The sequence below is a fragment of the Empidonax traillii genome, unplaced genomic scaffold (assembly GCF_003031625.1).
Source record: "Empidonax traillii isolate 1590-97213 ecotype Southwest subspecies unplaced genomic scaffold, ASM303162v1 scaffold984:size454904, whole genome shotgun sequence".
Classification (NCBI taxonomy): Eukaryota; Metazoa; Chordata; class Aves; order Passeriformes; family Tyrannidae; genus Empidonax; species Empidonax traillii.
Genome location: NW_020956177.1, coordinates 53555 through 68135, shown reverse-complemented (window position 1 = coordinate 68135; position 14581 = coordinate 53555). Strand labels below are relative to the sequence as shown.

General features: G+C 37.2%; 2 protein-coding genes and 1 long non-coding RNA gene across 5 annotated transcripts in view; 2 read left to right on the top strand and 1 right to left on the bottom strand.

The window, feature by feature from the left end:
* Positions 1-8923, top strand: part of ABCG5 (ATP binding cassette subfamily G member 5) — a 35130-nt gene extending 26207 nt beyond the window's left edge. The window contains exon 14 of the mRNA XM_027903590.1: positions 8522-8923. The gene's annotated coding sequence lies outside the window, so the exon portion shown is untranslated. The remainder of the gene's footprint in view (positions 1-8521) is intronic.
* DYNC2LI1 (dynein cytoplasmic 2 light intermediate chain 1) overlaps positions 1-11923 on the bottom strand; it is a 21135-nt gene extending 9212 nt beyond the window's left edge. The window contains exons 1-11 of the mRNA XM_027903591.1: positions 11833-11923; positions 10853-10970; positions 9659-9693; positions 9201-9270; positions 8112-8200; positions 5984-6170; positions 3689-3757; positions 2259-2336; positions 941-1017; positions 522-592; positions 29-126 (exon numbers count right to left, since the gene is read on the bottom strand). Of these exons, the coding sequence (XP_027759392.1) occupies positions 29-126; positions 522-592; positions 941-1017; positions 2259-2336; positions 3689-3757; positions 5984-6170; positions 8112-8200; positions 9201-9270; positions 9659-9693; positions 10853-10970; positions 11833-11846 (906 nt within the window). The 5' untranslated portion in view covers positions 11847-11923. The remainder of the gene's footprint in view (positions 1-28; positions 127-521; positions 593-940; positions 1018-2258; positions 2337-3688; positions 3758-5983; positions 6171-8111; positions 8201-9200; positions 9271-9658; positions 9694-10852; positions 10971-11832) is intronic.
* A 114-nt stretch (positions 11924-12037) lies between these two features.
* The window catches only part of LOC114067876, a 30435-nt gene continuing 27891 nt past the window's right edge, over positions 12038-14581 (top strand). For all 3 annotated transcript variants that reach the window (XR_003573483.1, XR_003573482.1, XR_003573484.1), the window contains exons 1-2: positions 12038-12406; positions 14406-14506. This is a non-coding gene — a long non-coding RNA (uncharacterized LOC114067876). The remainder of the gene's footprint in view (positions 12407-14405; positions 14507-14581) is intronic.

The following is a 14581-nucleotide window of genomic DNA, read 5'->3' as shown; positions in this document are numbered from 1 at the left end:
GTGCATCTGGCATGTAAGAAATACCTACCTTGGGAGGAAATGTTTTCTCAAATACTTTTTTCCACAGTTCCAAAGGTGTTTTTGCACGCATCTTCCCAATATCACTATCAGAGGCAGGTGGTGGTCCTAAGGATTCATAACAGCACCAAATAAAAAATAATTTTGCATAATGATCCATCTAATTTAGTATTTTATCTTCTACAGTGACAAGATGCAACCGATTTGAAAAAAACATTGATCTTCTACCATGAAATGGGCTGAGAGGCATCGTATATTGTATTTTCTTTTAGATCAAACTTTATTGGTACTTCAGTATTTTACACAGTCCTTTAGTTTATTAAACTACCTAAAAAAAGTACAAATAATTATCAATAATACACTGAATCATGATTTAAAAATTTATAAGCCGTTTCCTTCCATAACTGATACTGATGTGCTATAATTAATTTATCTACTTAAAATGTTCTTCTCATTTTCAAAACAATTAAGCAACAAACACAATGAACAGGGAATGTCCTAACCTATTTGGCTCAGCGAGTCCAGGCCTGCTGGTATAAACAGAGGTTTGCTGGGATCCAATGATACAGATTTGCTAAACAGAAAAAAAGAAAAGTGTATCTAGTGAGGATTTAGCAATCAATGCAAGATTACATTATTCTAGCCAAGACTAGACTCTTACTGGGCTTTGCATACAAACACATGTAAATAAAAATGTTCTCAATTCTAGTGGTAACCAATTCATGGCTTTGGGGATCGCAAACAAAGGAGTAATCACTGTCCTGTGCAGGCATAGGCAGTTGAGTTACAGGACTCCAAGTCCACAAACAAGAACCTTTCAGAGATCATATTTAAGAAAAAAAAAGTTTCGATGATTAAAATATTTTTATTAAGTAATTTTAGACTCTGGGCAAGACATTTAAGAGTTGAACAATAGTCTTACCTTTTATCATAGCCAAATGCCAAGTGATTAATAAGAGCACGGGCTTTCAGCAGAAGAGCCTCAGATTTACTGGTAAACTAAATGAATCAGAAAACAAAATACACATTATGATCTCCAATCATAGAAATAATAAATTATGCCATCTACAGAGAGGATAGAACCTTGCTAAGTCCTGACCTCAATAAATCTGGTATATGTTCACTGAATTTACTAGAATAAGCATCTCACTCTCCCTTTCCAAAATATGAGTGTATTTGTTATTGAATATATTGATCAAGAAAGATTAAATGAACAACAGTATAAAGATTAAAGACTGAATTTTAAAATACTGATTCAAAATCTTTTGTCTAAGACTAATGAGTTAAGATTTTAAATTAGACTAAAACTACCCAGAATACCATAAACATTTAGAAATGTAATGAAAAATATATAATTGTTTTCACGTCATAAAAGCAGCTTCAAGGTGGCAGAATGGCAGAGATTTATCAGAAAGCAGTTCTCAGAATACAATCCCAAACAACATGCTTATTTCCTGTCTAAGGGCTCTTGTATCCTAATAGATTCCTGTCTTTGAGAAAGAAGTCAGATCCCTATTATGGAAAATTAATTTTCTCCCACTCATTTCAATGAGAATCAGGATTTAGCAGCCAAAGAGTTTTAGGATTCTAGTTTTTAATTTTTAATTGCAAAAGTGGTTAAATACTTCAAAAAAAATAATCAAGACAGTTACATTCTCAGTTAAAAATAGACGAATTCATGTCAATTCACATCAAATTAAAAAAAGCGATATGGGTTTACATGGATGCAAAAGGACATGCTGTGATTATAACAATTTAAAGCAAACATAAGTTGTTTTGCTAATCACTAAGCTACTATTAAATATGATTTATTTCCTAAATGATAGTCAATACAATTAGACCCATCTTCTGAGGCAGAGTGGGCCCAGGAGGCAGTGTTTTGGGACGGTGAATCTCAGCATGCATGTTTCTGCCTTAACAATCACTTTTGTCCATTCTCCTTTCTTGGACCAAAAAGAAATTTGCCAAATACAGGAACTAAGTTGGCTAACAGATAACTATTTTTAGTTTTTGTGGGTACTGGGAGTTGTGGAGCCTGTTTGTTCACAAAGTATGTCCATCCATCCCCTGCCAGTGCCTGTACCTCATTAACAGGTAGCCTTACGAAGAAAGCTACTGTAAAACAAATTAAATCCCATTTTCTCTGGGAGTTTTACATTTGTATTTTTTAAAAAATATTGTATTCTAACAGAAATACTGCTCATCTTCTCTATCCTTAAATAGAAAGTGAAGGTACACACCACTAATGATGCTCCATAATAATGTGAAACAAATCGAAGTGTCTTGCTTATTATTTTCCTCAATTCAGAGTCAAACTCCTGAAAAAGTTAATATTGGAACATATATGTAAGAAACAAACCCCAAAATATTACATTTAGAACTTTTCTTTTTTTTTTCTGTATAAACTGCAAAGCATTTAGTCTACAATATATGAGGCTTTCAGCTGTCAGCATAATTATATCTTAAGACAGAATCAGTAACAGCCTACTCTGAAAAGAAATGTCACAATTTCCCTTTGTTTCTTTTTTACAGAGGAAGCCTAATTCAGGCAATATGTTAGTCCAGAAAAAGTTTCTTAATTGGGAATGTGTGTTCAATTTTCAATTACTTGGATTTTGTTTTAAATTTTTAGAAGTAGAAATGCTGCCTACTGTAGGAATAAGGATTTTTTTCTTTTTGTGAAAATACTTAAGTAAATCTTTGGGTATATGCTCTTTAAAGTATAATACCAGCCAGACTTGAAAGATGCATAAATATATCTTTTCATCAACGTTGCTTTAATATAAGATCATACAGGTGGCCTTCTCTGGATAAAGTGGGTGAAAACATGGTCCAAATGAAGCCTGCAGGAGTCTGTCCACAGACCCCAAAGGAACTAGGTTGTTAAGATGTGCTTATTATATGAGTCACTGACTTTTAAAAAGAAGTCATGGCTCAGCATAAAGCTTTGGTATGAGAGAAGGCAAGTCCCTTATTAATAAAGAATTAAGTAACTCCAAGAGTCAGCCAGGTATCAATGCACTATGCAGTCATCCAGAGAAGCACAGGCTGCCAGCACGACACCTGAAAACCCAACATACTGTCCTAGCTTCTCATGATCAAGTGCTGTGAGGATGCATTTGTTTGGATTTTTTTACATCCTGTGAGAGAATCCTGCAGTGCTATGACATTTTTCTCTCTCCCCCAAAGAAGATGAGATTACTTACTCTCGTCTCTAAAAAGTACTTTAAAAGAAGTTCCAGACCAAAATGATAGTTTACTGTTTGTGCTGCCACAATGACCAAAAGATCTGATTGGATGACTTGAGGGACACCCCTCTTTCACTGCCACATACTTAGAGCTGCTGTGAGAAGGGACACCTAGAGCTGGATTTTTCTCATTATAAAAGCAAGTCATCAACATGCTGTTTTCTTGCTTCCCTCTTTGGAGTGCAGCCACTTGTGCCTCAACATTTTCCAAGCACATCTCAAAAATCATCAGTTTGGGGGTGTTTTGTGAAGGAATGACAGTATGCCTTCCTTAATGCTCTTGGATGGAAATATTTTGTGGTAGAATGCTGACTGGTTGTAGTTTTATTCAAAAGATTACTATTATCTTAGTAAAATTTTAGGGTATAGAATGTTTACCAGGAATATTTTAATTACTTAAAATCTATTTAAGTATTACTTACCTGAAAAATATCATATTTGCTTCCAATTATCACCAAGGGTATTGGAAAAGGGTCAACTAACTCATAATCCTATTAAAAAGATATAGGAGAGTTAAGCAGTGTAAACAAACTGAAGAAGATTACAGCTGTTAAAACAACTGAAATGGGTTAAAATAAATTCACAGAAGACAAGGTTTTCAAAAACTTAAATTTGATGAATAAACTTTTCATGCAATATGCATACGATGTTCTACAGTTTTCCCATTTTCTTCATAAATGGTCAGGAAATAATCCTTGTGAGCAGTCAGAACTCTTATGCTATATACTCTACCTCCAACATTAGATGGGAAGGGAAGAGAGGAAAAACCTCATGTATTCCAGCCAGACTGGATTACTAGAAATGGCTTTTTGACACATTCCTCGCATAATATCTAAAGGAATACAGACAAAATCTCAAGAAAAATAAGTGGAATGATTTGATTGTGTCACATGTTTTTCCTTCCTACGTCATGTTTTCCAAACTCTTAAAAAATATTTAAAGTTTTCCTGTAGTCTATATGAAGTGAGATAATCTCCTCATGTGTTCATGAAATTATTAATTCAAGCTGCTTTGGTTGCAGCAGAGTGGAAAAGAGATGTATTGTAGCAGAGGTTGGCCTGACTGTTATCTTCTAAAACCAGTTATTTTGCATACAGGTTTAATGACAATCAGGATGTTGAAAAGAAGCTGAACATACTGAAAACCCTCTTCTTGGAGAGGAAAAATAATGGCTTCACTCATACATTGTGAAGGCAAGAGCTTTGAGCAAAATTACTGTAACTTAAAACTGAGTGTATAGAATATAGAACTGAAAAGAATAGTTTTAGTTTCTTAACTAAGAGGAGAAATTAGGATAATGTCAGAAACATTAAAACAAGCATCTTTTGACTGTGGAATAATCTTTGACTATGGAGTACTTTGGGTACATTCAGCCCGTTTAAACAAAGTCTGCAACTGATACATTTTATCATTGTAGCCAATTCTTTAGCCAAGCCAATGGAATATATCTAATCCTTAAAAATATAATCTAAGAATTTCATCGGTTCCCATTTATCATAAAAATATGTTTAGCTATAAAAAGGCAAATAAAAATCTGCATAAACTGCCATTTAACGTGACTATAAAACTCGGTATTTTCTCCCAGAGAACTGGCACAATTTTTCCTCGAACAATGATGAAAGTAAAAAGAGAACCAAGGAGTAACATAAAATTTTATTTGCATTGAAAGATAAATAGAAATTCTAGCTTAGAAGGTATAATTGTCTTCTCTGCAGGGCAAGAATAACAATTCTCTTCTTAACAATCAATGGCATTATTATTTCTACTTTATTTCAATAAGCTTGCAGTTTTCTGAGATGTAAACCCCTATGTGTAAACTGGACACCGTGGTCATTATTTATTGCCAAATGCGGTTGTAGGCACTTTGGTTTTGTGTATTACCCTCTCTAAAAGTAAAAAACAAAATCATAATTCAGACCTCAAACCCTATCCTCTAAATATACTGCGTGTTGCATATGTTGCTTTCTCATAAATTTTGAGTTACTTTTAAATTTCTGGGCTTTATATGCTTTTGCTGTATTAAAGCATTTTATAGAAGGTACAGTAACAAGATTTACATGCCAAGTCTTTGAATTGTTGAATACTTATTTATGCATTATATACACACAACATTTGCAGAGGTTTAATGCACAATGACTTTTCATTTCTATTGCGCATAATCTAGTTTAGCTTTTCCAGAGATTTAGTTAGCAATTATGTTTAAAGGACTGATGTTAACATTTCTGAAACTTTATAATTTAATTAGTTGTCAGATTATCAAAAGGCATTGAGTTTGTGATAGACATTTAAATAAATGCAAAGTATATAGTCATGTTGATGGCTGTTATAACTATATTCTTTGCTTAAATTTGTACCTTCAGCTAGTCTCTTGCTAGATGACTTTTGTACATTCTAGTTTTCATCTTCATTTTAAAAAGATGAGGGGTAAAAAAAAGCAAACTGCTACTCTAAAACTATTTCTTTTGATTGGTGTAACATGCCATAACAATCACATTAGATATCTAACAAAAAGATATAAGAAACCTTCTTTCCTTGTTTCTGCTCTTATTGAATTTTTATTAAATTGCTATAATTTTCCAGTGAACAGGTTCATCTACATCAAATGGATTTTCAGTCATGCATAAAAATCTAAAAGAGTTGTTTATGATTTTCAAAAGCATTATCTTTAACTGTATAAAGGCCTGTGACATCTGGAGAAAATATTAGAAGTAACTTACTGGGTGATCCCTCTGCAGATTGTTCCGCATCCTCTGTTTAAGTTCAGCAGCTACTTTAGGATTTGTCTTTTCTAGTTTGGCTAAAATTTTGTTCACGTGGCTCCTGGTGACCTGCAGGAGGTTCTCCATAGTAGCCCAGAGTTCATCAGGCTTGGACAGATCCAATACAAGCACTATAGAAAAGGATCTATTAAAAAGGAATTATTTGGTCACATATTTAGTGCATCAGGCAATCAACATTTTCATATAAAACTGTACTGTACTACAAATGTGAACAAACAAATGCTGAGAGAGAATTAAATGTGACAGCAAAGGAAAATGGCTTCAAAGGGCACTCTGCACTCTGAAGAAACCTTTCCCTTGTCTCTTTTTCAGAACTATTATTTTGGCAACTTTCCATCAGAGATCATGGGGGGATTGCATGTATCAAACATTCTTTTAAAGCAGTAAAATATGCAAGTATCTTCACTCCATTTAGTTCCTTCTTCCTGTATGACCAGGCATTTATGCTGTCATTATCCCTGCCATCTCATAACTCTACAATCCCAGATGAAGCAATGTTAGCAAATAGTTAGGATCTTTCCTAACTATTAATATATCAGAAAGTTCTCTACTTTCATTATGCTTTTGTAATATGAAATGGAAATGAGAAATGTTTTATATCTGATCTCCTTTCCTTCCAAAACACTGCCTCTCCAAAACACTAACTGTATTAAAGTGCAACTGTAAAGAACACCACAAATGCGGTCACTTGAATGGATACAATCATTCCATCACATTCCAGCCTGACTTGAAAAAGGGGATTCCAGACCACAGTGGTATTAGAAAGGCTGTAAAGCAAAGTGAATGTCCAATTTCACTTTAAAATGCTGTGGGTGGAAAAAAAAATCTGGTGAAAAATCTCTTGATGAAACTAGATACAGCTCATGGAACATTGCTTTAAATAAGCAAATTGCTTGACTGCAGAGAGATGAGAAAGCCAGTGAAGAGCACTTATACTTAAGTTGAAATGGTAGGATTTTTTTACTAGCATGTTAAAATAGTGCCTTATGAAGAGAGGTTCATTGTTCTTACAGAATGTTGCTATCCCACCAAAGAATCTTAAGATTATTCACATCAGCAAAAAGGGAAGAAAAGACTGATGGAGGTGAAGATCAGTTAATTTACCTTACAAGGGCTGAAAGATGAGAGTTAATTTTTTCTCTCCCAAGCTCTTCTGGAAACAAAGAGCTTCACATGTCATGTTTTATTTTTATTCTGTCTTAGTTTCTCAGCAAATAATGGCATTATTTCAATAGCCAAAACAGTAGCAAATCTACTTGATTTTTCTTTTCCCCACAGAAGTTAAAGCTCACTACAAATGAAGTAAAGCAATGCACCATAATACAAAACTTATCTTCTGATCCTTTTCTCCCCTTCCACTTTAAACTCCATCTTCCCTAACCAAAACCCCTATAAAATGCACCCCCTAAACACCCTCTCATTTCTTCATGCAACTTTTCATGCATTTCTTTTTCCTATGCTATTCCATTATTTTAATGGATTTTTCTCACTCCATTCTCTTAATTTGATCTAAATTCCTGTTTCCTTTAGTTTTCAAGTAAGTTCAATAGCTCTAGTCCCACTTGGAAACATCACCTCTCTGTTATTTGATCTTCTCATTAGATGGTCCTTTCCAAAACATCCAGAGATTCTTTTGGTCACCATTTTTTGCCTTGTTTTTCACCTTAAAGTACCATCCCTCACAAAAAGAGCATCTATGTTTGCATACAGAAGTAGGAAGCAAGATTTTATTATTTTTCACATGCCCCCAAGTTGCTTTTTTCTGCTCCTTCACTGAGCATAAAGATATTATGTCTTCTCTTTTCTGTTGTATGTGCTTAAGGCCAACCTACTTCCTTCATGTTACCACTTTTTTTTGGTTGAGACTACTGTGAACTTGGTTTATTAAGAGAAAAGCATGAAAAGAAAGATCAAAGTATCAATGGTACTACAGTGATGTTTAGAAAAAATCATAAATGTTCTGTCTTACATTTTGAAAGAAATTTTCACAATAAAAAGTCTAGAGATTTATTTATGTTTGAAGGAAAGCTGAAATTAACTCTGGAATTGTAATATTTACACTCACCTGATGTTGTAGCTAGTGATTGGTACTCGAATGAGTTCCAGTAATGAGGTTCCACCACCGAGTTCCCAAAAATGAGCCACATCTTTAGGCTGTAAGAGAGTCTCTTTATGTTAGAAACATGTGCTTCCATGCAATACCAAGGAAAATTCTTTATCTGGTAAACAGGCTTTTCATGCAAGTGATTCAGAACAAGAACACATTTCACTGGTATTTTCTAAAACCAAAACCAAATACAAAATTCCCCATGTTCAAGTAATCCCATATAACACTTAGAAAAACTCCTGGCGTGCCTATGACTGTCTTGATAAATGACTACTGTAAAGTAACAAAATAAGGAAGCAACATGATTACTGATAAACATTAAAAAAAAATAAATCAGGTTCTCTTTACTTTCTTTTTGTTTATTGCAGCTTAAGACTAATGCTTTTTGAGAAGTTTGCAACTGGAAAAATAATGAATCTGTACCTTTGGATTCAATTTCTGGGAAAAGTTTTAAGTGCTTTTTATCTTTCAGAGTCAAATTTTCCACTCCCCACTTCAGCAACTGAAACAGCAATTCCCTGCAGCAAGTTATTGCTGCTGAGCAGTGTTGTGCTCTGGTGGGAATGGGTTCACTATTTCCATTAACATAATCTGCAGTGCCAAGTTTAGCAATGTGGAGACATAACCCAAAAACTTAATTATTATTTAACATCCTCTAAGATGACTGTTTCTCTCACATCACTGTTTTTTTTTTTTTTTTCATTTTGTATGTTAAAGACAAAGTTGAAGGCATGCATACTACGTTGCAGTGGGCAAGTAAAAGCACTCAAACACAACTCAAGTTTTTGTAGATAAATCTGATTGCTTTGTGTTATAATTTGGTCTCTGAACTACTGCGTTTTAGTGAGGGGGAAAAAACATATTACAGATTAAAACACAGAATTAAGCTAGCTACATAAAATTATATTAAACCTCCTTTTTGCTTCACAGACCACAAGCTAAAATCCCTAAGATTCTTAAAAATAAAAATAAAACAAACATTATTTTTATGCATATGTATACAGATATCTATGTATATATGGTAAATTATACTTTCTGAATACTCACTGCATTGTGTCTCCTTGCCCTTCTTCCAAAGGTATATTCCAAGGCTATTGTTGGCTTTGGAGTCTCTTCCCTATGCAAGGAAAAAAAAAAACTTCATTTTGTCAAGATCCTCTAAATAAAGGAAGTTAATTCTACAGTTACTAAATTACATTTATCAGTTAGTTCGGAATTTGGCTTAGAGACAGCAGTACAGCGAGGACACTTCTAGACAGGAGGTCTCAGGTACCAAAGACAGGAGAAGCAGCAGCACCAATCTGAAGAGATGGACCATTTCAGCTCTCCAATACTGGAGGAGAAGGACTGAAAGGCAGTAAAGAAGGGAAATAAGCTCATTCATAAGTGACCAACCAGCTACAGAACACATCTGTATGCATACGCTATGAATTATCACACAGTATAACTGCTATGTAAAATTCTAATCTACAGGTGAAAACTGCTTTTAAATATTTGACACATACCTCTCAAGACACCTCAGTATGATAGTGGTCTTTCCCTGGAAATTAAAAACAAAGAAGAACTCTACTGTACAATCAGTAAAGCATAAAAGCTGTATCACTAAATCAAGTTATTTAACGTTCCAGTAATAGAGTACCAGAAAATTGCAAACGTATGTAATTGTTTGTAGCCTTACAGTGGAAACTTAACTCCAACTTTCAGTCAGAATCAAATTATATTACCATTATTATAATCATAAACTTAGAGATGACAAATACAGTAATAGGAACAGTGTACTTAAAATTAGACATTAGTGATCAATTTGACCAACTCTTTTAAACTGCTTAACAGTTTTTAATTATTAATAACACATTTATATAATGTGTGGTTTCCACTGGAATTAATGATTACCAATGAGATGGAAACAAAAGGACTGATTAAAATACAAATAAAGAACAGAAAAATACATCTTTGCTTTTTTAAAATTCAGACACTGACTACCACGCCACACTGTAGCACTTCTACAGTTAAGTGTGTCACTTCCCATCTCAAAAATCAGTGAATTTCAGGAAAATATGAAAAGTCGTTGTATTTTCCCTGAAAAAAAGTATTTTGAAATTGCTGATTAAGAGGTTGCACATATACTGGGCCTTCTTAGAAATATATGACTCAGTTCATTGAAAAGGCAGATATTTCCTGATTAACTTTACAAATAAACGCTAACCAAAGAAAAATATGAAATTACCAGCGACAAACTTATGGGACACTTAACAGGACAATGAGTTAAAACAACTGCGGGTATATGGAATCATGAGTTTGTAATCAGTGATACGGCATGTTCAATTAGGTCTGACATAATACAGACCCAGTTCATTGTGGCATGTCAAGGCCTTGCTCTACAACAAATCTGGTATCAACGCACTTAAACTGGATTGTTACTAGCTAAACCTGGGAAAACAATTAAAGAGAGTAGCATTATTTCTGGCAGTTACTTTAAAAAAATAACGAAACCAAACCTCAAAGAACCAGTACATCACTGATAACCCTATCCATAAACTTGAATCCACACTGTGTGGAATGCCCACTCTCTGCAGAATGAGACCATGACATATTTTGTCTTTAAAGTTAAGTGAACTTCAACATGTGAAAATATCAGATATTTTCCCTGACACAAAATCTGTCTGAAAGGTGGATAACTGTACAGTAATTAGCATTACCCCATTTTTGTTTCCCATAAATAATATGGATTTTTCGCAAACTTCCCCCTGCTTGACATCGTTGTCAGGGTTTTCCCTCTTCTTCACTTCAGCTATAGCAAGATCCCACAAAGTATCACTAGTTGGAAAAAAAAAAAATAAGAGGAGAAAAATTAGAGAAAGACCATGGGCAATTATTCCTGAAAATATCTAAATGAAGGTTATTGTGGTGTATATTGTTATCGTGATTATTTCACATCACATGCCCTCTGCTTGTCACAGAACTTTTAACCAAACCAGGTTAACATTCCTCAGGTAACCCCAGCTGCCCTATGTGAGCAAACACCAGCTGTGCGGTGGGAGGCTTTGAGTACTTTTAATCACAGAACAATTAGCCTGGAATAGACCTCTTGAGACTGAGTCCAGCCTATGTTCGAACACACCACCCTGTCAACCAGACGATGGCACCAAGTGCCGCGTCCAGCCTTTCTTTAAAACACCTCGAGAGACGGTCACTCCGCCACCTTCCCGGGCAGCCCATTCCGGTATCTGGCACGTTTAAAAGGTTTTCTGTCGATTCAGGCTTTCCGCAGGACCCTGCAGAAGGCTGGCAGCCTCTGAAGGCGGCAGATCCCGCACGCCGGTCCCGGAGGAGCCGGGCATGGCTCGGTGGGCTCGGGAGAGCTCCGGACCCGCGCTCGGTGTCCCGGGAAGCTGCTGCTCGGGGCCACGAAGGCTCCCCCACTCTCAGACTCACCCGCGGACTCCTTTTATGTGGGGTCCCTTACAGCAGCAACCGGATAAGGACCGGGCGTGCCCCCTCTTGTCCCCGGCCCCGCTCCCTTTCAGGGCAGAGGCCGGAACGGCCCGTTTTAAGCCCGCCTCCCTCCCTCCTTCCCTCCCTCTCTGTTCCGGGCTGTGCTCCCCAGCCGCCGGCTCCTTCCCCTCACAGCAGTGGGATCGACCCCCCGTCACCGAGCCCGGGCAGGGCTCCCCGCTACCTGGGCTTGGCCATCGCTCGGCGGGGCGCGGGCCCGGCTCGCCGTGTCCATGGGAACGGCGCCGGGAGCGCCGGGAGCTGTAGTTCCGCCAGCCCGGCCCCGGCGCTGTGCTCGCCTCGGCGCTGTACAGCTCGCCCCGGCTGCCTCTGTTCGGGGGGTTCCCCCGCCCTCCTGCCGGACCCAGGACAGCTCGACTGTAGCCTCTCTCGTGAAGGGGCAAAATACTCCAGCTGTGGAGGAAACCAGGGATGAGTGAACAAGTCATAAATGGCGCGAGTCTTATCTGCCCTCAGCCTTAAGCGCTGGCTCCTGATAAACTATTCATGGCCCCTAAGTGAGATTTGTTACCAGTGGAGGGAGTGAAACGAGACATGAGTAGTTCCCCTATACAAGACTGCTGTATAAGAAAGTGTAATTATCTTAGAATAATTATTGTGTAGTTATTTTATTGTCCATCGGAGGGCAGCGAGGGTGATTGGGAGACTGGAGAATCTCACTTACGAAGGAAGGCTGAGGGAGCTGGGCCTGTTCAGCCTCCCGAAGAGACGATTGAGATGGGACCCCATCAATGCCTGTAAGTATCTGAAGTGGGGGTGCCAAAAGGATGGAGCCAGGCCCTTCTTGGTGGTGCTGAACAGTAGGACAAGAGGCAAGGGGCAGAAACAGATGTGTAGGAGTATAGGGAAGATCCACCGGAGTATGAGAAAGAACTTCTTTACTGTGCAGCTGACCGAGCACTGGAACAGATTGCCCACAGAGGTTGTGGAGTCTCCCTCACTGGAGATATTAAAGAACTGTCTGGATGCAATCTTGTGCCATGTGCCCCGGGATGACCCTGCTTGAGTGGGGACGTTGGACCAGATGACCCACTGTGGTCCATTCCAACCCTAGCCATTCTGGGATTCTGTGATTTGGTAGCTACTGGGGCATACAGAGTAAGGTGCTGTAACAAACAGGGGCTAGATTATTTCAATCAAGATCTATCAAAAATCAAGTTAAAAAATCATGTTAGGCTTGGATTAGAAAGTAGCATTTAAAGGGTGCAGTAAAACAGCGGGGTGACTCTGAATATGAAAGGGGTATAGGATGTCCTACATCAGGGAAGTGACCCCAAAATCCGGAACAACAGTTACAGCTACCTTCTGTAGCTGAGTAGCTGCTTTGTGTCTTGAGAGAGTAAAGACAGAAAAATCTAAGTGAAAGAATTTGATCTGTTTGATCAAAACCAGGAAAGTGAACTCATTCATACTGATTAACTCAGATTTAATTTTAACTGTTCCTTCTTCCCTACCCAAAGAAGGCTGATGTAGCCTTCCACTGACCTAAGCAATGCCTGTTCTTTACATAAGATTTTTTTTTTCTAAATTTAGCTTGCATAATCACTCAGTTTCAGTACCAGAAGCATTCATATGGCTACTTTAGTCTGAGTTTATTTACTTACAGTTTTTTACATGCATCTTCTAAAGAATTTGCTTAACTCCTATGGAAACCATGGTCTTGCTAATTAAAATCCAGAAAGAAACTTCATTGGTTAGCATTGTACAGTGCAGGTCATGCTGATGCCTTTCTAATTGTGTTTCTTTCATGAATTTCAGTTCAATAGAACACTTCTGGTATCTTGGTATATATATAAAGCCAATGCTGATCTATAATCAGCAGCTAGATGTAGTAAAATCCCTGGACAAAGCTGGTCTTGCTCTGCCAAATATAGCAAAGCTATGGTAGGAATCGCTCCTGGCACTATAACCTAGGCAGGTGTTACTGCAATAGCAAGAGTATAACATTGAAAAGCAAAGTATTTTTACAGTGATTTACTCAGTGGTAGAGATGGCAAATCTGGAAGATGCTGCAGCACAGATCTGAGCTGGGAAGCACAGTGTAAGGGTGTGCAATTATTAAGTGTACTTGAGCCCAAATTAAATTAGAGTTTTCAGTATTTTATGTTCCAACTTTCTCAGTTTCATTTCTTTTGCCCTAAGAAACTGTAAAAAAAACCCAACAAAAAACACAATTTTTTTCTTCCTAATTCATTATTACTGAGTTACTAATCACCTTAGTTAAAGTTAACTCAAGCTAATGGATTGCACTAAACTGTACAGACTATTAAAGCTCTACCTAAGGCTTTAAGTGCTGCATTCCTTTATGCAAGAATGACTTTCCTTCAGGAAAAATTAAAACCTATGAAAACTGTGTTAGTCTGACCAGGGACACCAACCTTCTGTTATAGGGAAATATGAGCTTCTATTTAAAAGATAAATCCAACATAACAAAGAACAATAATGTTGTGGATTGTATTAAAAACTCAAAGTTTTATAATTTGCCTGCTGTACTACAAGGGTTAAGTGGGTCTTGCTTGTTTTAGAAATGAGCAGTTCTCTTACTAATACTGGTGCTCAGAAGCTAACAAGGCAAAGTGAAGTTCAAGTAATATATTAATTTACATTGCATTCTAAATATTACTTTCTGACTCCTAGTTCAAAGCAAGCACAAAAGCTGTTCTTAAGTTCATGACTGAAGGTGAAGTCCCCTTGCATGTAGTGACATATCATCCTGACAGTATTTTTACAACCTAGGTTCTGCGAGCCTTGAGAATGGGAAGTTCTTCAGCATCAGTCCCAGAAGTTCCTGCTCATTTGGCAGCTCCCACAGTATCATCACTGCTGAAGATCAGGAGGTGAGAAAGGTCTAGTTCCTACCTGGGCTTTAGTCATGGATTAGGTAGCACAGTATGAATTGTTCTGGTGGATGG